At 49.8% G+C, this 20,371-nt stretch overlaps 1 protein-coding gene across 9 annotated transcripts in view; it reads left to right on the forward strand.

Annotated features, from left to right (window-relative positions):
* Positions 1–20,371, forward strand: part of TMCO4 (transmembrane and coiled-coil domains 4) — a 105,355-nt gene that overhangs the window by 12,289 nt on the left and 72,695 nt on the right. For 8 of the 9 annotated variants that reach the window (XM_027521886.1, XM_027521829.1, XM_027521893.1 and 5 more), the window contains 3 exons: positions 10,628–10,805; positions 18,172–18,346; positions 19,089–19,116. In XM_027521886.1, the coding sequence (XP_027377687.1) occupies positions 10,636–10,805; positions 18,172–18,346; positions 19,089–19,116 (373 nt within the window). In that variant the 5' untranslated portion in view covers positions 10,628–10,635. The remainder of the gene's footprint in view (positions 1–10,627; positions 10,806–18,171; positions 18,347–19,088; positions 19,117–20,371) is intronic. The other variant, XM_027521873.1, reaches the window with a different exon arrangement.

A 20,371-nucleotide genomic window follows, 5' to 3' on the forward strand; every position in this document is an offset into this window, starting at 1 on the left:
CCATTCAGATATGGCCTAAATCAAATCCCTTATGATTATACAATGGAAGTGAGAAATAGATTTAAGGGACTAGATCTGATAGACAGAGTGCCTGATGAACTATGGATGGAGGTTTGTGACATTGTACAGGAGACAGGGATCAAGACCATCCCCATGGAAAAGAAATGCAAAAAAACAAAATGGCTGTCTGAGGAGGCCTTACAAATAGCTGTGAAAAGAAGAGAAGCGAAAAACAAAGGAGAAAAGGAAAGATATTCTCATTTGAATGCAGGGTTCCAAAGAATAGCAAGAAGAGATAAGAAAGCCTCCCGCAGCAATCAATGCAAAGAAATAGAGGGAAACAGCAGAATGGGAAAGACTAGACATCTCTTCAAGAAAATTAGAGATACCAAGGGAACATTTCATGCAAAGATGGGCTCGATAAAGGACAGAAATGGTATGGACCTAAGAGAAGCAGAAGCTACTAAGAAGAGGTGGCAAGAATACGCAGAAGAACTGTACAAAAAAGATCTTCATGACCCAGATAATCACGATGGTGTGATCACTGACCTAGAGCCAGACATCCTGGACTGTGAAGTCAAGTGGGCCTTAGAAAGCATCACTACGAACAAAGCTAGTGGAGATGATGGAATTCCAGTGGAGCTATTTCAAACCTGAAAGATGATGCTGTGAGAGTGCTGCACTCAATATGCCAGCAAATTTGGAAAACTCAGCAGTGGCCACAGGACTGGAAAAGGTCAGTTTTCATTCCAACCCAAAGAAAGGCAATGCCAAAGAATGCTCAAACTACCACACAATTGCACTCATCTCACACGCTAGTAAAGTAATGCTCAAAATTCTCCAAGCCAGGCTTCAGCAATATGTGAACCGTGAACTTCCAGATGTTCAAGCTGGATTTAGAAAAGACAGAGGAACCAGAGATCAAATTGCCAACATCTGCTGGATCATCAAAAAAGCAAGTGAGTTATAGAAAAACATCTATTTCTGCTTTATTGACTATGTCAAAGCCTTTGACTGTGTGGATCACAATAAACTGTGGAAAATTCTTAAAGAGATGGGAATATCAGACCATCTGACATGTCTCTTGAGAAACCTGTATGCAGGTCAGGAAGCAACAGTTAGAACTGGACATGGAACAACAGACTGGTTTCAAATAGGAAAAGGAGTACGTCAAGGCTGTATATCATCACCCTGCTTATTTAACTTATATGCAGAGTGCATCACGAGAAACACTGGGCTGGAAGAAGCACAAGCTGGAATCAAGATTGCTGGGAGAAATAGCAATAAACTCAGATATGCAGATGACACCACCCTTATGGCAGAAAGTGAAGAGGAACTAAGAAGCCTCTTGATGAAAGTGAAGGAGGAGAGTGAAAAAGTTGGCTTAAACCTCAACATTCAGAAAACGAAGATCATGGCATCTGGTCCCATCACTTCATGGGAAATAGATGGGGAAACAGTGGCTGACTTTATTTTGGGGGGCTCAAAAATCACTGCAGATGGTGATTGCAGCCATGAAATTAAAAGATGTTTTCTGCTTAGAAGGAAAGTTATGACCAACCTAGATAGCATATTTAAAAGCAGAGACATTACTTTGCCAACAAAGGTCCGTCTAGTCAAGGTGATGGTTTTTCCAGTGGTCATGTATGGATGTGAGAGTTGGACGGTGAAGAAAGCTGAGCGCCGAAGAATTGATGCTTTTGAACTGTGGTGTTGGAGAAGACTCTTGAGAGTCCCTTGGACTGCAAGAAGATCCAACCACTCCATCCTAAAGGAGATCAGTCCTGGGTGTTTATTGGGAGGACTGACGCTAAAGCTGAAACTCCAATCCTTTGGCCACCTCATGCAAAGAGTTGACTCATTGGAAAAGACTCTGCTGCTGGGAGGGATTGGGGGCAGGAGGAGAAGGGGACGGCAGAGGAAGAGATGGCTGGATGGCATCACTGACTTGATGGACATGGGTTTGGGTAGACTCTGGGAGTTGTTGATGGACAAAGAGGCCTGGTGTACTGCAATTCATGGGGTCGCAGAGTTGGACATGACTGAGCAACTGAACTGAACTGAACTGATGTTGGTAAAGAATCTGCCTGCAATGCAGGAGACCCCGGTTCGATTCCTGGGTCAGGAAGATCCACTGGAGAAGGGATAGGCCACCCACTCCTGCATTCTTGAGCTTCCCTTATGGCTCAGATGGTAAAGAATGTGCTTGCAAGGTGGGAGACCTGGGTTTGATCCCTGGGTTGGGAAGATCCCCTGGAGAAGAGATAGGCTGCCCACTCCAGGATTCTGGCCTGGAGAATGCCATGGACGGTTCAGAGCTGAACTCGACTCAGCGACTTTCACTTGCACACGGTAGTGTGTGCGTCAGGACCATTAGCGTTTGATGCATCGCCTTGTGTTCTGTGTGCTCTGTGATTGCCTTGTGGTCCGTACGCTCTGTGATTGCCTTGTGGTCCTTATGCTCTGTGATCGCCTTGTGGTCCTTATGCTCTGTGATCGCCTTGTGGTCCTTATGCTCTGTGATTGCCTTGTGGTCCGTATGCTCTGTGATCGCCTTGTGGTCCTTATGCTCTGTGATCGCCTTGTGGTCTGTGTGCTCTGTGCTCTGTGAGGCGTTTTTTAGAAACACAGCTGCATCGTATTGTGTATCCCGCGATGTACTGTTAACCACCTCCCTGGAAAAGAGATTCCCTTCGTCCGTGGCACTTGCCAGTTTCTGTGATGGAAATAACCCCTCTGTGGCCCGTTTCAGGCTCCCAGCATCACTGAACGCAGATCTGGGAGAGGTGCCAGTCTGAGCTGACATCAGCACACCATATTATGATTTAAAATCATAATCCATCAGGGACTTCCCTGGCAGTCCAGTGGTTAAGACCTCTACTTCCCATGCAGGGGGTGTGGGTTCGATCCCTGGCTGGGGAGCTAAGATTCCACATGCCTCCAGGCCAAAAAACCATAACATAAAACAGAAGCAGTATTGTAACAAATTCATAGACTTTAAAATGGTCCCCATCAAAAAAAAATTTTAAAAAAATCTCTTCATTCTGATCTTATAGTCAATACACAGTCATTATTGAAAATTCATAAAATTTAAACATAGAAAAGATTAAAATCGTACAGAATCTGTAGCCACCAACCCCCACCCGCCCCACTCCACCCCAGTGTACAGACAGTCAGTGTCAGCCACCCTGCTGTAAGTCCAACCATCCCCTCCATGCAGGTCGAGACATGAAATAACTGTCTTAAGAGTTTAAAAGCAATACAGCTCTGTGGCACTGGGGAAATCCAGAAGAGTCTCTGGTATCCCACCATCCAGAGATCCCCGTGATGACTGTTCTTCCAGGCATTTTACTTGTCTATCTTTTTAATATGGTTGGACTTGTGGCTTGAATCTCCTGGTTTACGGTCATACTACATGCTCGTGCCTCGTAGGAAGGTAACATCCAGGGGAAGGATGTTACCAATGGTAATTGATTAAAAACCCTTTGGAGGGTTAAGAGTCTGCACTTCCACTGCAGGGGCCTTGGGTTCGAGTCCTGGTCTGGGAACTAAGGTTCTACAGGCCACACGGCATGGCCAAAAAGAGACCTGAAGAGGCAGAAAGTATTCTGGCTCCTTGAACATAGAAAATGGCCTGTTAGGATGAAGCTCAGATTATTTGAAGTTTGGGTCGCTGAGCATCTTTGGGCATCCTTGGGCTGAGCGTTATTGGGTCGCTGAGCATCTTTTTGGTTCTTCAGAAACACCTTCTCTCCGCTCCCGCTGGGCTCTGGGGCGTCTCTGGGTAATTCAGGTGCTGGGCCCTTGTTCCATCTGCCTTCCTCATCTGATGCTCGAGGGGAGGGTGAGGAGTGCCTTTCCAGAGAGAATAACCAGGAAAATCTAGCTTTTGTTGACACCTCAAAACTCGTTCATTCACTTGCTCACGTCACAGGCGATTTCTGAGCACTCACTGCATGGCACGCAAATGGCTGGGCCCCGGAATACTGGTGTGGAGGAGATCCAGTGCCAGCCCTCTGCTGCCAGGCTAGCCAAGCAGCGGGTGCAGCACCCATGGCTCAGGGTATGAAGACTTGGAATGGACAATTCATGCCAAGAGCCAGGCTGCTCTCGATGAATGATCGATGCCTACAGACCTGGGGGACAAAGGTCAGAAGTAGGGTCAGGGCTCCCCTGGGCCCTGGGGCTAACCTCCCTCTTTCCCACAGGTCCCCTCCCAGTCCCACACCCTATGGACCTGCGGGCTGGTTTTTCTGGTTTGTTCCTCCAAGGCAATTTGCGTATTTCTCCAGGAACTTCCAAGAAGCTGAACAGCCTGTTTTCAGACTTAGAGAGAAGGGAGGCCCAAGGTTGTTTCTTGAAATCTGGATAAGCATTATATAAGGTTTCTTTCTCTTCAGAACTTTCGTCATTGTTTAAAATGATCTTTCTTTTTCAGTGTTCTCTTTCTATTTTCTTTCCAACTCCTTGTGTGGAATAGAATGATCTTAATTTAAATGTTTTGAGTTTACCTGTCGTCTGTCTCCCTGCTACAGTGTATCTGCATGGTGGAAGGTGCTTGTCCGTGTGTCTTAGTCACTGCTGGCTCCCCAGCATGTAAGACAGCACCTGTAATATTTATTGTACTCATCTGGTACGTGTTTGGTAAATTAACTGATTGATTTGAAGTGGAGGTGAACTTTTAATTTGGGTTTATTTTAAGTTGAGGTTCTCAAATTCTATAGCAATGCCGCACTGCTTGTTTCTTTTTAATTGATTATGGACTCACGGGCAGTTGCAGAAATAGCGCTGAGAGGCCCAGTGCACCCTCCCTCAGCTCTGCACGCGGCCCTGGCCTGCACAGTCGGGTTGGACTCCTCAGCTAGGCGCACTTGGTCCCCTCAGGGTGTAGCCCCTGGCAGCTTCCCCTGCAACCTCATTTCTTCCCTCCCCGCCTCTACACCCACCCATTGCCCAAGCCCTGGCTACGCTGAGCATCCTTTTGGTTCTTCAAAAGCATCTTCTGTCTTCTCCGTTTGGGACTGACACGTTGTCTCCTCTGCCGGAACACTCTCTTCCCACTGACCCCGCTCCATCTGAGCTCGCCTTCTCCGGGAAGCCAGTGCCGGGCTCTCCTCTGCGTGTCTGGCTGTCTGGGTTTCCTCTGCCGCAGCACTTGCCCCACTGCTTTGCCGTCGTCTGGTACCTGTCTGTGTCTGCCACCGTCCTGTTTCTCCTCCTAGATCGCCTTCTCCGGCCCGTCTTAGCTCCTGCAGGCGTCTGCTGGAACGGCCCCTTTCGCCTGATGCCACTGCCACCCCCTCCTTCCTCATCACTGCGTACTCCACTCTCCCTGGTTGCTCTTCCCTGGCCGTCACCGAGTACTTGACTGAATATTTACCTGTTTATCTGCTTACTTACTCATCACTTGCCTCCTGGTGACTCAGATGGTAAAGAATCCACCTGCCGTGCAGGAGACCCCAGGCTCTCAGTGCAGGTGCAGTCTTCAGGTGGGGAAGAGCCCCTGGAGGAGGGCATGGCCGCCCACTCCAGTATTCCTGCCTGGAGAATCCCATGGACAGAGGAGCCTGGCGGGCTACAGTCCATAGGGTTGCAAAGAGTCGGGCACAACTGAGCGACTAACACTTTCACTCGTTACTTATTTATTTAGTGACTGTTCAGAGCATGGATCATGCATTCAGTCCCTCTGAGTGAAAAAAATCTCAGGTCCACCTCTTAGTAGCTGTGTGATTATGGGCAAGTTACTTAAATTATTATGATTATGACGTATCAGTATAGTAATGCCTGTCTCCCTCCTGAATGTGAGCCCCTTGAGGGCAGGGAATTTGTCAGTTTTGTCCCGTGATCTGCCCCAAGCCTGCCCAGAACAGGGCATCCTGCATCATATATCCTTCATTCATCCAGCAAGTAGTGTTTGAACAGCAACCATATTCCACGGCTGGCTCAGAAAGCTCTGGGTACAGCAGTGAAAAAACACCCAGGGCCTGCCTCGGGGAGTTAGCATTCTCCTTATGCACACAAGTAAACAAATACTCTAAAAATATATTACTTAAGACGGAAGTAAGTATTACAAAAATAGAACAGGGTACTGGGTTAGAGAAGCAGAGTAGCTTGGCCTAGAGGAGGTGACATTCGGGCTGAAGCCAGAATGATGTGAAGGACGAATGCAAAGTGTCCCGGGCTGGGAGGACAGCAGGTGCAGAGGCCCAGGGGGAGGACCAGCTTGCGTATTGAAGAGCGAAAAGACAGTCAGTGTGGCTCTAGTGCAGCGAGCGCGGTGGGCAGGGGGTGTACAGGCTGGGATTTAGAGGCAGGCAGAGGCCAGACCAGGACTGTGTAGACCACCATGAAAGGACTGGTCTTCATCCTGGGGCGATGGGAGGCCTCTGGAGGACTTTAAGCAGCGGAGTGACATGACCGCTATGTGTGACAACAAGGCCGCTCGGGCTGCTGTGCAGAGAATGGATTTATAGGGGCGTCACGAGTGTGTTTTGTTGAATGGATGAATGAACGGATGAATGGATGAATTTGGCCTGAGCTGAGTTCTTCGGGCACTCAGCACACCCTCTTCCCCGCTGTGGTTAGAGGCAGGCCAGCTTAGGATTCTCTGATTAGAAGGCTGTGTCTTCTCGAGCTGAGACCTAACATAGGGTCAATAAACTACCACCGTGGGCTCCTCTGGGTAGGAGCAGCAGTTACTCCAGTCTCCAAGTGGCACGTGGTGGTGCTGATTAAAGGTAGTAGGAATCGCCGAGTCTGCTGACATCAAGGCCACGCACTGCCCCCGGTCATCATCTTAGTTCATGGTTTGTTGCTGTGCCCTTTGTTCACAGCCATGGTCTGTGCTGATTATCTGAGCCAGGGAGTTCAGTTCAGTTGCTCAGTTATGTCTGACTCTTTGTGACCCCATGGACTACAGCACACCAGGCCTCCCTGTCCATCACCAGCTCCCGGATCTTGCTCAAACTCATGTCCAGCAAATCGGTGATGCCATCCAACCATCTCATCCTCTGTCATCCGCTTTTCCTCCCGCCTTCAATTTTTCCCAGCATCAGGGTCTTTGCCAGTGAGTCAGTTCTTTGCATCAGGTGGCCAAAGTATTGGAATTTAAGCTTCAGCATCAGTCCAGCCAGTGAATATTAAGAATTGATTTCCTTTAGGATGGACTGATTTGATCTCCTTGAAAAGCTATGACCAACCTAGAGAGCATATTGAAAAGCAGAGACATTACTTTGCCGACAAAGGTCCGTCTAGTCAAGGCTATAGTTTTTCCAGTGGTCATGTATGGATGTGAGAGTTGGACTGTGAAGAAAGCTGAGCGCCAAAGAATTGATGCTTTTGAACTGTGATATTGGAGAAGACTCTTGAGAATCCCTTGAACAGCAAGGAGCTAGGGAAATCCACTCCAAAAGATCTTGAACCTGGGTTCCTGGAGCAACCGTTGGAGGCCAGTCTTGCTGGGTGACATTGGGCAAGGTCTTAACCTGTCTGGCCCTCAGTTTCTCCATCTGAAATGAGGGGAGGAGAATCCCTGTGCCTGATGCAGAGGAGAGAACATGGGGTTTGGAACCAAAGTCTGGTTTGATTTTCATCACGTACTTACTGTGTGACCTTGGGGAAATCACTTGACCTCTCTGAGCTTGTAGTTACAGGAGAGAGTCATAATGCCTCACATGCTACTTAACCTTACCTGGCAATTGTAAGAATTAAATGGATTTACAGTGCTTTGTGAGCTGTTAGCCTGCTGTCCAGATGTTGGCTTGTGGCTTTAACTAGCTCAGAGTTATTTTGAAAAACAGATGCCATGTTAGCTGCCAACAGACTTTTAAATAATCCCTCCATAGATGAAATATTTTGAGAACAAAAGATTTTATTGCTCAGCTGGATGAGAATGAATTGTGAGCCAAAGTCAGTGTGGCATATGGGTATTAAACTAGAAATCTCTGGGCAATAAGACGAATGTTTAAAACGGAGATGGTGCAAAACAAACAAACAAAAAAAACAAGAGATGGTGGGTGAGATGCCTGGCTAAGAGGTCTAGCTTTGGGTTCTATTGTGCTGTTCTCTGGCATATGACCCGGGCCCAGATCCTCCTCCTCTGAGCCTGTTCCCCCAGGAACAGGGAGAAAGTGTTAGTGTGTTAGTACCTGGCTGGTAGAGCCAGCTGAGACAGTGTGTGTTAAAACTGCAGCCTGGGGGCCTGGCATCCAGCGACGGGTCCCTTTGGTTGCCTCTTACTCTTATTTATGCCCCTTTGCTGCATGCCAGGCACAGTGCTGAGCACTTGTTTGTTGATAATTTTATTAATTTATTTCTTTAACATTAATGTAGTGTGAGCCCAGTGCCAAGTTCTGTCTTTTCAGTGCTTTATAAATACTGACTTGCACGGCAGTGTTCCTCGTTGCTTGCACAGATCTTCCAGACACATACTATTATAGTTCATTTGTAGGTGAAGGAATCTCAGTGCAGCGAGGTTGAGCTTCCCAAAGTCCCACACCTTCTTCTCATCACACTGTCTGCCTGGTCCTGAGCCTGCATTTGTATCTGCAGTGCCTGTGGTCACGGCTGGCTACCCTTCCTGGTCCCCCCTCCCAGGGCCCTTGGAGGCCTGGCTTGGCGTGGTTTGTCCCTACGCCTGCCTTCCCTCCGTCCACTTCAGCCGCCGGCAAAGAAGGACAGAGTAGAGGGAGGGGCAGAGGGAGGGCAGGGAGGCCTTACTCGCTCCCTGCCCCTCTTCTGTGGCTGCGCTGGGCTTCTCTGCGGCATGCCATGCCGGCTTCTCTCGTGTGCCGCATGGACTCCAGAGAGCTCGGGCTCAGTTGTTGCGGTGGGGCTTAGTTGCCCCTCAGAATGTGGGATCTTGGTTTCCCAATCAGGGATCGAACTCACGTCTCCTGCATCGGAAAGCAGATTCTTAACCACTGGACCACCAGGGAAGTCCCCCAAATACACAAATCTTAAGTATACAGTTCAGTGGATTTTAAAATCACCACCTGGGTCAAGATATAGAACGTTTTCTTCACCTAGAAGCCTTTCTGTATCCCTTCTGGGCCAATATTCCTCCATGGCAACCCCTCTTCTGACCCTTCTCGCTATAGATTGGTTTGACCTATTCTTCAAGTTCATATAAACATAATTCTACAGTATATGCTCTAGCGAATGACTGTCTGCTTATCATTAAGATTCACTCGTGTTGAAGCCTGTGCGTCAGGCTTTGTTCTTTTTCATTGCTGTGTACATTCCATGGCATGACTAGACATAGGACGTCCGATCCACCCGTGGGTGAACGTGTGGGTGGTTTCATTTAGGACTGTTACGAATGAAGTTTCTCTGAGCATTCATGTACATGTCTTTTGGGGGACATAAGCCCTCATTTCTCAGGAGTGGAATTGCTGGGGTGTAGGGAAGACATTTGGAGAAGGCAATGGCACCCCACTCCAGTACTCTTGCCTGGAAAGTCCCATGGATGGAGGAGCCTGGTAGGCTGCAGTCCATGGGGTTGCTAAGAGTTGGACACAACTGAGCGACTTCACTTTCACTTTTCACTTTCATGCATTGGAGAAGGAAATGGCAACCCACTCCAGTGTTCTTGCCTGGAGGATCCCAGGGACGGGGGAGCCTGGTGGGCTGCCGTCTATGGGGTCACACAGAGTCGGACACGACTGAAGCGACTTAGCAGCAGCAGCAGCAGGGAAGACATTTGTTTAACTTTACTGGATAAAGTGAGACCATTTTGCCTATGGTTATACCAAGTTACATTTTCCCCAGCTGCATATGAAAGTTCTATTTGCTGCTTATTCTGTTAGTATTATAGGTCTTTTTTAGTTTTAACCATTCTGATAGGCGAATGGACTTGGGCTTTTTTCCTTTTAAAATTTGTTTGCTGGGTCAGGTGTTAGTTGCAAGATCTTTAGTCTTCGGCATTCGAGCCCTTGGTTGCAGCATGTGGGATCTAGTTCCCCAACCAGGGATTGAACCCAGGCCCCCTGCACTAGGGGAGTGGAGTCCGAGCTGCTGACCACCAGGGACATCCCTCACTGGAGGTTTTCATTTCCGTGTCCTTAGTGGGTGATTCACACTCCGCCAGTATGTTTGCAAGTTCTGTCTTTTTTCTTCGTCAGCACTTGGTGTTGTCAGGTTTTCAAGTTTAGCCATTCTGATGGGTGAGTAGCCGTGTCTTACTGGGTTTTTATTTTTGTTTCTCTGACTCATGATGATGTTGAACATCTCCACACGTGCTTATAGACCACTTTTGTAAAGATACGTGATATCTTTTGTGAAGTACCTACTCAGGTCTTTTGCTGGCAAAACTAATACAATTATGTAAAGTTTAAAAATTAAATAAAATTTTTAAAAAAAAGAAAAAAAATTTGCTTTGTTTCTTTTTCTCAGTGACTTGTAAGAGTTGTTATCCTTCTGGGGATACTCAGCCTTTGTGATAAACACATTTGAAAATATCTCCCCCTCCCCCACCACCCAGCCTCTTAAAGATGATAACTAGAAGTTTTTCATTTGAATGAGGGCTGATTCATCCGTTTTTTCTTTTATGATGGGTAGTTTGTGTCCTGTTGAAGGAGGCTTTGCCAACCTGCTGAAAGCAGCCTTTCACTGGGATTTTTCCCTGCAGGACTGGAAATGGCCGCAAGGGACAGGTCGGGCCCGAGGCTGCCCCGGGTGGCTGAGCCAGGTGTGGAGGGGGAGCCGCGTCTGCCCACGGGCCGGGAGCTGACCGAGGCCAACCGCTTCACCTACGCCGCCCTCTGCGGCATCTCCTTGTCCCAGCTCTTTCCAGAGCCCGAGCAAAGGTGAGTGCTTCTATCTCACAGAGAGAGATATTTCAAGTCGTACTATTTCAAGGAGATGATTTCTGGCAGCCAGGCAGCCTTCCAGGTGCTACCAGACGGTACAAAGAGGACAAAGCCGTTGTCCTTGCCTTTAGGGAACTCACCTCGTAGGGGGACAGCGATCCCTCATTCGGTACCCACTCCTTTATACCTTCACAAGGCATTTAAGGGGCACCTGCTGTTTGACCAGGCACCGCTTGAAGCACATGGAAAGTGTTCGTGAGTAAGATCAACAGGGCCACCTCTGCCCCTACACTCAAGGAGGACACCCCCTAATGCAGGACAAGATGTCTGTGCATTCAGTGAGCACCTACTGTATACTGAGGATTGTGAAAGGCCCTGTGGAGAACGCAAAGAAAAGCAAGGCCTGGCTCCTGTTCTCCTGGTGCTTACAATCAGGGGGCTAAACCAGGTGTCTGGGTTTGTGTGTTTTATTTTGTTTTCATTTTTATTCACTTATTTATATATTTATGACCGTGCCGGGTCTCCATTACTGCGCTTGGGCTTGCTCTAGTTGCAGCGAGCAGGGCTTCTCCCTGACTGCAGTGCGCATTGCCTCACTTCTCCTATTGCTGGGCGCGGGCTCTAGGGTGTGCCGTCTTCAGCAGTTGCAGTGTGTGGGCTCCATTCTCCAAAGTGAAAGGGAAAGTCGCTCAGTCATGTCTGACTCTTTGTGACCCCGTGGACTATACAGTCCATGGAATCCGCCAGGCCAGAATACTAGAGTGGGTAGCCTATCCCTTCTCCAGGGGATCTTCCCAACCCAGGAATCGAACCAGGGTCTCCTGCATTGCAAGCGGATTCTTTACCAACTGAGCTATAAGGGAAGCCCTGGCATGTGGAATATTCCAGGACTAGGGGTCAAACTGTGTCCCCTGCATTGGAAGGTGGATTCTTAACCACTGAACCACCAGGGAGGTCCCCGGTTGACTGGTTTAAGAGTGGATGGATGGGCTAAGTGCTGCGATGGGGGTAGGTTCAGTGAGTGTTAGGATCGGAATAGTAGAGTGGCTAGGAGCGTGGGCTTGGCCTTCAGGGATGTGCAGGGGAAAGTTTGGAGGGCCGGAGAGGGTTGTTGGAAAGCTGGTGAAGCTGTTTGGAGAAACCAGGACAGTGATCCGGAGGTGGAGGAACAAAGATGAGGCAGCCTTTCTCTGGGGCTGGGGACAGCTTGGGTGCTGTGCAGGGGCAGGCGGAGCCCCCGGACTGGCACGGAGGGCCTCGGAGCACACAGATAGTGTTGCTGAGGCCGGAAGTGGTGGGTTTTGGGGACAGGAAGTAGAAGAAGGTTTTGCTTCTGCATTATTTCCAGGAGCCGCGCCCCCTCAGTCCCAGCATGGGCCCCTTGAGTAAACTCCTCTCTGCCTTGAGTCTTAGCTGGGCTTTTTTTTTTTTATATATATTTGTCATCCTCACCAGACCAAATACTGCGCGTATTCATCTCCTTGGGGGTCACCTCCAGGAAGCCTTCCCAGACCCTCCTCACCTCCCGGACAGGATGCGTCTCCACCTGTCTGTCCAGTGACCTGCCCCCATGACCCCCGGCACACTGCACTGCAGCTCTTCCCATACCTGCCGCCCCACTCCTGTCCCTGGAGGGCAGGAACTGCCCTGCTCATCGCTTGAGCGCCCAGTGCCTTGCACACAGCTTGGTGTAGCGAAGACAGTAAAGATTTGTGAAAGGAAGGAGTGGATACATACTGACTCTGTTAGCACAGGAGACAAACCATGGGATTTGGACTCAGATCTGGGTTCAAATCCTATCCCTGCCACTTTGCGATGACATGTGACCCCTGGCAGGTTATTTGGCTCCCCTAAGCATCAGTGTCTTCAGCTGTAAAGTGGGGCTAGCGATGCCCACCCTGCAGGGTAGTTCCCAGAGTCAGATGAGATAATGTAGGTAAAGCATGTAGCGCAGTGTCTGGCCCACAGTAGGCACTCGATAAATGTTAATGCTTACTAACTCTGTGACTTGCTTCATTTGTTCAGTTTCCTTATCTATAAAATGAACTGGAACTGACCCCTACCAGTCAGGGAGCTTTGGGCTGTAAGTAACAGGACACTGTACCAAAAGAGATTTAAATAATAAGAGGTTTTTCTCACTTGATAAGAAATCAAAAGGAAGAGAGTTCCAGGGTTGATAGAGCGCCTCAAAAAGCCTTTGGGTTGGCTTCTCTGTAGCTCTCCTGACCTTCCTCTCCTGATCACAGAATGGCTGCTGCAGTGCCGTACATCACACCCTCACAGAATAAGACTCGAGGCGAGAAGGGGAGGACGAGGATGCTCTGCAAGTCTCTCTCATTAGGGAGGAACTCTTTCCCAGGATACCCTGCAGAGGCTTCCCCTTTTATGTCATTGGTTAGAGCCAGTCAGATACACTAGCCTTGCCTGGAAGGGAGGCATGGAAAAACTAAAGACACTTGTCATTCTCTGTCTCCATCATGGGAGGGGGTTCTACTGGCCCAGAAGAAGGGGCTGGGGAATCACTGCTGCTGAAAAGCAGCCATCCATCAGAGAGGGTGGTCCTGGGGAAGGAATGTGTGGATGGCCGCTGCAGAGCCTGGCACAGAAAGTAAAGAAAGTGAAGTTGCTTAGTCGTGTCCAGCTCTTTGCAACCCCATGGACTGTGTAGCCTGCCAGGTTCCTCCATCCATGGGATTTTCTAGGCCAGAGTACTGGAGTGTGTTGCCATTTCCTTCTTCAGGAGATCTTCCAAACCCAGGGATTGAACTCTGGTCTCCCGCATTGTAAGCAGACCTTTACTGTCTGAGCCACCAGGGAAGTCCTGGTTTCTTTCTTTCTTTCCTTCTTTCTGGAGATTAGAATTTATCTCGTTGGGTGTTCTGTTCCTGAGCAAGCAAGGGTCCAACTCCTGCAAGGGTCCAACTCTCTCCCTGCTCCAACCCATACCTGTGCCATACTTCAGTTAAGTTCAGTTCAGTCGCTCAGTCATGTCCAACTCTTTGAGACCCCATGAATCGCAGCACGCCAGGCCTCCCTGTCCATCACCAACTCCCGGAGTCCACCCAAACCCACGTCCATCGAGTCAGTGATGCCATCCAGCCATCTCATCCTCTGTCGTCCCCTTCTCCTCCTGCCCCCAATCCCTCCCAGCATCAGAGTCTTTTCCAATGAGTCAACTCTTTGCATCAGGTGGACAAAGTACTGGAGTTTCAGCTTTAGCATCATTCCTTCCAAAGAAATCCCAGGGCTGATCTCCTTCAGAATGGACTGATTGGATCTCCTTGCAGTCCAAGGGACTCTCAAGAGTCTTCTCCAACACCACAGTTCAAAAGCATCAATTCTTCGGCACTCAGCTTTCTTCACAGTCCAACTCTCACATCCATACATGACCACTGGACAAACCATAGCCTTGAGTAGACGGACCTTTGTTGGCAAAGTAATGTCTCTGCTTTTAAATATGCTATCTAGGTTGGTCATAACTTTCCTTCCAAGGAGTAAGCGTCTTTTAATTTCATGGCTGCAATCACCATCTGCAGTGATTTTGGAGCCCCCAAAAATAAAGTCTGACACTGTTTCCACTGTTTCCCCATCTATTTCCCATGAAGTGGTGGGACCGGATGCCATGATCTTCGTTTTCTGAATGTTGAGCTTTAAGCCAACTTCTTCACTCTCCTCTTTCACTTTCATCAAGAGGCTTTTTAGTTCCTCTTCACTTTCTGCCGTAAGGGTGGTGTCATCTGCATATCTGAGGTTATTGATATTTCTCCCAGCAATCTTGATTCCATACTTAGGAAGCTCTTATCTTTCCAGAAGCTGCCCCAATCTGGTAAATCCCTACCTGATAAGCCGGTAGATATGCGGGGGAAGAGCTTTGCTCACTTTGTCCACATAAAGAAATGTTTATGAACCTGAACTGTGTGCCAGGCCTGTGCTGGGCACCACCTCCACCTGGGGGGGCGCAGGGAGAAGCCATTGTTCTGTGTGCCCCCCCCCAAATCCACATCTGGTCGTGAGCACCCGTGGCTGTGGCTGAGCCCGAAGCATTTGCCTTGGGGGTGTTTCCTTCCTGAAAGTTGAGTGTGTGTGCGTGTTAAGTCACTTGGGTCCTGTCCAGCTCTTTGTGATCCTGCGTAGCCCGCCAGGCTCCTCTGTCCCTGGGTTCTCCAGGCAGGAACACTGGAGTGGGCTTCTGTGCTGCAGCGCAGCATGAGCAGCCCTTTCCACGTGGTTGATCTCGGTCGTCTTAAGACCCAAAACATGCTTGGGAAGGGGGCGGTCTCTGCAGTGGTTCAGCATGGCCTCTGGAATCCGAGACTTGGGGGCTTGGACCCTGGAGCTGTCACATAACCTCTGTGGGTCTGAGTATCATCCTTGTTTCTCGAATGGAGGTAAAAATAGTGCTTCCCGCCCTTGTGGGGCTGTATCCAGAAGTCAGCGAGCCCATGTGTATGGAGCAGCTAGCACAGGGGCTGGTGGCTAGTTGCTCTGCGGTCGCCATGGATTCTCATTGCCATTGACTGTCATATGTTTTGACTGGGGCTTCCCTGGTGGCTCAGATGGTAAAGAGTCTGCCTGAAATGCAGGAGACCCGAGTTCAGTCCCTGGGTCAGAAAGATCCTCTGGAGAAGGGAATGACTGCCCACCCCAGTATTCTTCACCAACCACATCAGAAGCATTACCAAGACCCCGCCATTCTGCAGTGCTGTTTCCTCGTTTAATAGATTGCCACACTGGCCCTTTATATATGTTCTCATTCATTTGTTTATCCAAAGAAACACCTGTATAGGGCTTTACACCTGCCAGTTTGGTTCTGAGCGCGTGACACCTGTTAACTTGGCTAATCCTTTCGACAACCCTATGAAGTAGGTTTCATTCTTCTCGCTGGTGTTTCCAAGGCACAGAGAGGCTGAGTAACTTGCCCAAGATCACACAGCTCACGGCAAAGCTGGATTTGATCAGAGTTCATGCTCTTCACCCTTCCACACGTGAGATGCAGTGCTTCTCTGCATCCATGGACGTAGGGCCCGGCCACGCCGCTGCCCTCAGCCCCGAGCCCTTTCTGCATACATGTTGACACAGAAATGACACTGGATCCACTTAGTCATCCCTGCCCCCCACTCACACCCACACGTCACCCCAGGGTAATTCCAGTAATTCCAGCGGGGCAAATCATAGTAACTGTAACAGCGGTAGCTAACATTTATGGAGGGTTATCGTGTGCCGGGTGCTTTTATCTTGTGATTTAATCTCTCTGGCCAATCTCTGAAGCAGCCCTGTTATCATCTTCACTTTACAACAGAGGAAAATGAAGCTGAGAGAAGTGAGGGAGGCTGTGAAGCCAGGCACCGAGGGGGCCAGCACTCTCCCAGGGGTCAGGTTTCAGAGCCCAGCTCAGCCCTCTTCACTACCTCCCTTGGTCACCTTGTAAATAAAATGGTGATGCTGGGACTTCCCTGGTGGTCCAGGGCTAAGACTCTGCGCTCCCAATGCAGGGGGCTCAGGTTCAACCCCTGGTCAGGGAGCTAGATCCCACACGCTGCAGCTAAGACCCAGTGCAGCCAAATGAACAAATATGTTTAAAAAAATGTAAATAGTGATGCTAACCAACATTAATTATCTACCGCGTGCCAAGCCTTGCTTGGGGTGCTTCATATGTAGCTTCTCATTTAATCCTCAAGCAGTTCTATGAAGTCGGTCTCTTACACCCGTTTTCAGGTAAGGAAACCGAGGCACAGAGAGGTCAAGGTACTTTCACAGCCTCGCTCAGCAGTGAAGGACGTTTCCACCAACCGCGGAGGGGGCCACCCACGTGGGCTGGGCCTGCCTCAGCTGCAGAGAGCCACCCTCCCCAGGATTCTGCCCCCTTCCTGGGGCATCTGTTGTCCGATGACTCTCTGATGTGAGGGTATGAAGGCCCAGCCCTCTCGCCCCACTAGGGGACATCTCTCAGGGGTCACCCCGTCTTCAGATCTCCCCACAGGATCAGCTGAGACTTCTGTTGAGACTGGATCTCAGCTCCCTCCCGCCCACCAAGTTCTTCATCCTCCCTGCCCATCCACAGGTGTTGACCCCGAGGGACTCCCAGTAATCATTTCAGAGCTACTTCCTGGAGACCTGGACCAAATCGGTGGTGTTCCCAGGATTTGAACCCGAGTCCTGCACCCACTGCACGGGCCCAGCCTGCAGAGATCTCTCTGCTTGGGCTTTGGCAGCAGCGGCTCTGAGGAATGGGTTGGGTGCGCTGCCTGGGATCCATGGAGACCGGAGCCAAGCGATGCCAGCGGAGAGCCTCCTAAGGTCACCCCCATGACCAGGAAGCTCACCTTGTTTCTGGGAAACCTTTTCTCGGAACTTGCCTAATCACCTCCCGGCTGACTCTCCTGCTCCACATCCCAGTGGTAGCTTTGAATCAAAGCCTGATGTGGGCTCTGCCAGGGTCCCCAAGATGCCACGAAAGTGAAAAAGTGTCAGTCACTCAGTTGTGTCCAACTCTTTGTGACCCCACGGACTGTAGCCTGCCAGGCTCCTCTGTCCATGGAATTCTCCAGGCAAGAATACTGGAATGGATTGCCATTCCCTTCTCCAGGGAATCTTCCCCACCCAGGGATCAAACCTGGGTCTCCTGCATTGGAAGCAGATTCTTTACCATCTGAGTCACCAGAGAAGTCCCCCCAAGATGCCATGGGCTTCCTGCATCTCCTGGGGTCCCTTCTGCCCTGGAGTACCCCATCCATCCCCCACCCAGGGACCCCTGTGGGACTCAGCTCAGATACTCACTATGGACAGAGACCCCACGGTAATGGTTGCATAACTTCCTCCATACTTTGTCCACTTCTGCGGCGGCCAGCGTGTTTCTAGAAAGCATGTCCATGGCTGTTTCCAATAGCAGGAGGTCACCACATCTGCAGGAAGCCTTTTCTGGTCGCCACCCCTCGCCTCCCAGGTGGATTCGGGGCCCCCTCTCTGGACTCATCAGGGCTGGATTCCTGCCTCTGTCCTAGTGTGTCCCACTGCGCTAGACTAGTTAGTTCCGTCTGGGTCTCTACCCCTCGATGAGCTTCTTATCCAAGATCCGTCTTGCTCATTTTTTATTTCACAGCCCTCAGGGCAGGCTGGGCTCAGGGTGTTTGTCAGTAACTAACTGCTCATTGCCCTCATTCCTATGGTTTATCAGCTCCTTGTGGTTAAAGTTTTGGTGGAGTAAGCTCAGATCCGCTCTCCTGAAATCAGGTTTGGCTCTCTCGCTATATTCCATGGGCCACAGTTGCCATGGTTTTTTGTAGATGCCAGCTCTTCACATCCCTTAACATGTCTCGTCTTGTGAGTTGCATGGTCCAGGGTCTCAGCTGTGTTTGTCTTTCAGATCCTTCTGCACAGACTTTGTGGCCGGCCTGGTGAAGTGGCTGGACCTGTCTGAAGCCGTCTTGCCTACCATGACTGCTTTTGCCAGTGGTCTGGGAGGCGAAGGAGCAGACGTGTTTGCTGAGGTTTTGTTGAAAGACCCCATCTTGAAGGATGACCCACTGGTGATCATTCAGGTACACCCACTGCCCAGGTAGCAGCTGCTGGGGAAAGCAGACAGCTTCCTCTCAAAGTCAGCCTGAATATCACTTCTAGCTGTGTGGGGGGAGTTCAAAGGTTAAATATTGCATCATAATATCTGATGATATGATGATTGTAGCTAGTGTTGAATTATCATTATCGAATATTTACTATTGATTTATTACTTAAACATTGCTTCTTATATGCCAGCATCTTTACTCATATGAACTCATTTAATTCTCAGAGCATTTTTATGAGGTAGGTAAAGTGATCATCCCCATTTTATAGATGAGAACACTGAGGCACAGAGAGGTTTAGTAACTTGTTCGAGGTCACACAGCGGATTTGAAGCTTGCCATCTGACTCAGAAGCCCATGTTCCTAGCCGTTAAGCTGCGGTGCCTCTTTTCGGAAGCATCAGCTTTGCTGTGTGCCGTTGGGTGTGTCACTCACCTGCTCCGTGTGCATTTGAAGCAGGCAGACGCTTGACCCGGGCTCTCGGTGCCAGCAGAGCAGATTTAAAACAGCCCTTGCCCTCCTTCATCTGATTCCCTGAAGTTCTCACGCATTTGTTTGGTTATGTGCTGGCTTGTTGGTCTGCCTTGCCACTCAAATGCAGGGCAAAGGTATTTTGTCTGCCTTGTTTTCTCACTTATTGTTAAGAGTCAGTAAATGTATGTCCAGTGAGCAGGCTGGTTACATATCAACCTATCGCTAATTCCTGTTACTTTTCCCTCAGGATCTTCTGAGCTTCTCACTCAAGGATGGTGAGTTGATAGTTCCTAAGTTCTGTAAATTGTGGGCACGTGTCTCCCCCTCAGCCAGGGAAGCCAGGGTTAGGTGTTGCCTCTGTGGTCCCATGCTCGTGGCCTTTTCAGAGCAAGAAAGGGAAGGGAAGCCAGTAGCGCTGGGGGGCCGGGGAGCTCTCCATTCACACCAAGCGCCAGCGGCGTGATGCTCCTTGCGGTTTTACTGATTCCTTACCACACCCCCCAGTCTAACCTTCTCAGTAGCTCTGGAGCCTGGCTCTTGCCCTCCAAGGTCTGTTCTGCTGACATCAGGGAGAAGGAACACAGAATTGAAAATGACATTCCAACAGCCTCTGTACCGTGTAATAAAGGGAAGTTTCAGGGACTTCCCTGGTGGTCCAGGGGTTAAGAATCGGCCTTGCAATGCAGGGGACACGTGTTCAATCCCTGGTCAGGGAACTAAGATCCCACAGCCCACTCGCCATAGCTAGCGAGCCTGCACACCACAAGGAAAGATCCCACGTACCACAGCTAAGACCAACTCAGCCAAATAAATAAACACTTTTTATAAACAGAAGTTTCCCCGAGTCTCCACCGAACCTCTGGCTCGTGGGGGATTGGAGGGGTAAGAAGAGGAGGAAGAAGAACAGGATTTCACGAGTAGGCATAGCACACGGAGGAGCGTTGGCAGGAGAGAGCGCTCAGAGGAGGGTCACGGGGGCCGGAGCCCAGTGAGCTCTGCACGTTCACAGGGTCCCAGGCGGTTTCCGTGGAGTTTACAGTCTGAGAAGCGCAGCTCTGAGGCTCAAACCCCAGCGTGGCCCTTTTCCAGCCACGCAAAAATTTTAATTCTGTATCTCAGAGCTGAATGCGGATCACGCAAGGGTGATCTGGCCCAGCCCCTGCTTTTAGGCGGGCACAGCCTGAAGTAACACGTCTTCCTTTAAAAAAAAAAGATTGTTTATTTATTTTGGCTGCACTGGGAGACGTGGGTTCAATTCTTGGGTCGCGAAGATCCCCTAGAGGAGGGTATGGCAACCCACTCCAGTATCCCTGCCTGGAGAATCCCCAGGAACAGAGGAGCCTGGCGGTCGCAAAGAATCAGACACGACTGAGCACAGCACAGCACTGGGTCTTACTTGGGGCTCTCAGGATCTTCGCTGCACGAGGGCTTCTTAGTTGCAGCATACAGGATCTAGTTCCCCAACCAAGGATGGAACGCGGGCCCCCTGTGTTGGGAGTGCAGGTTTAGCCGATGAGGCCACGTGGCTGA

This window comes from Bos indicus x Bos taurus, chromosome 2 (assembly GCF_003369695.1).
Source record: "Bos indicus x Bos taurus breed Angus x Brahman F1 hybrid chromosome 2, Bos_hybrid_MaternalHap_v2.0, whole genome shotgun sequence".
NCBI classification, from domain to species: domain Eukaryota; kingdom Metazoa; phylum Chordata; class Mammalia; order Artiodactyla; family Bovidae; genus Bos; species Bos indicus x Bos taurus.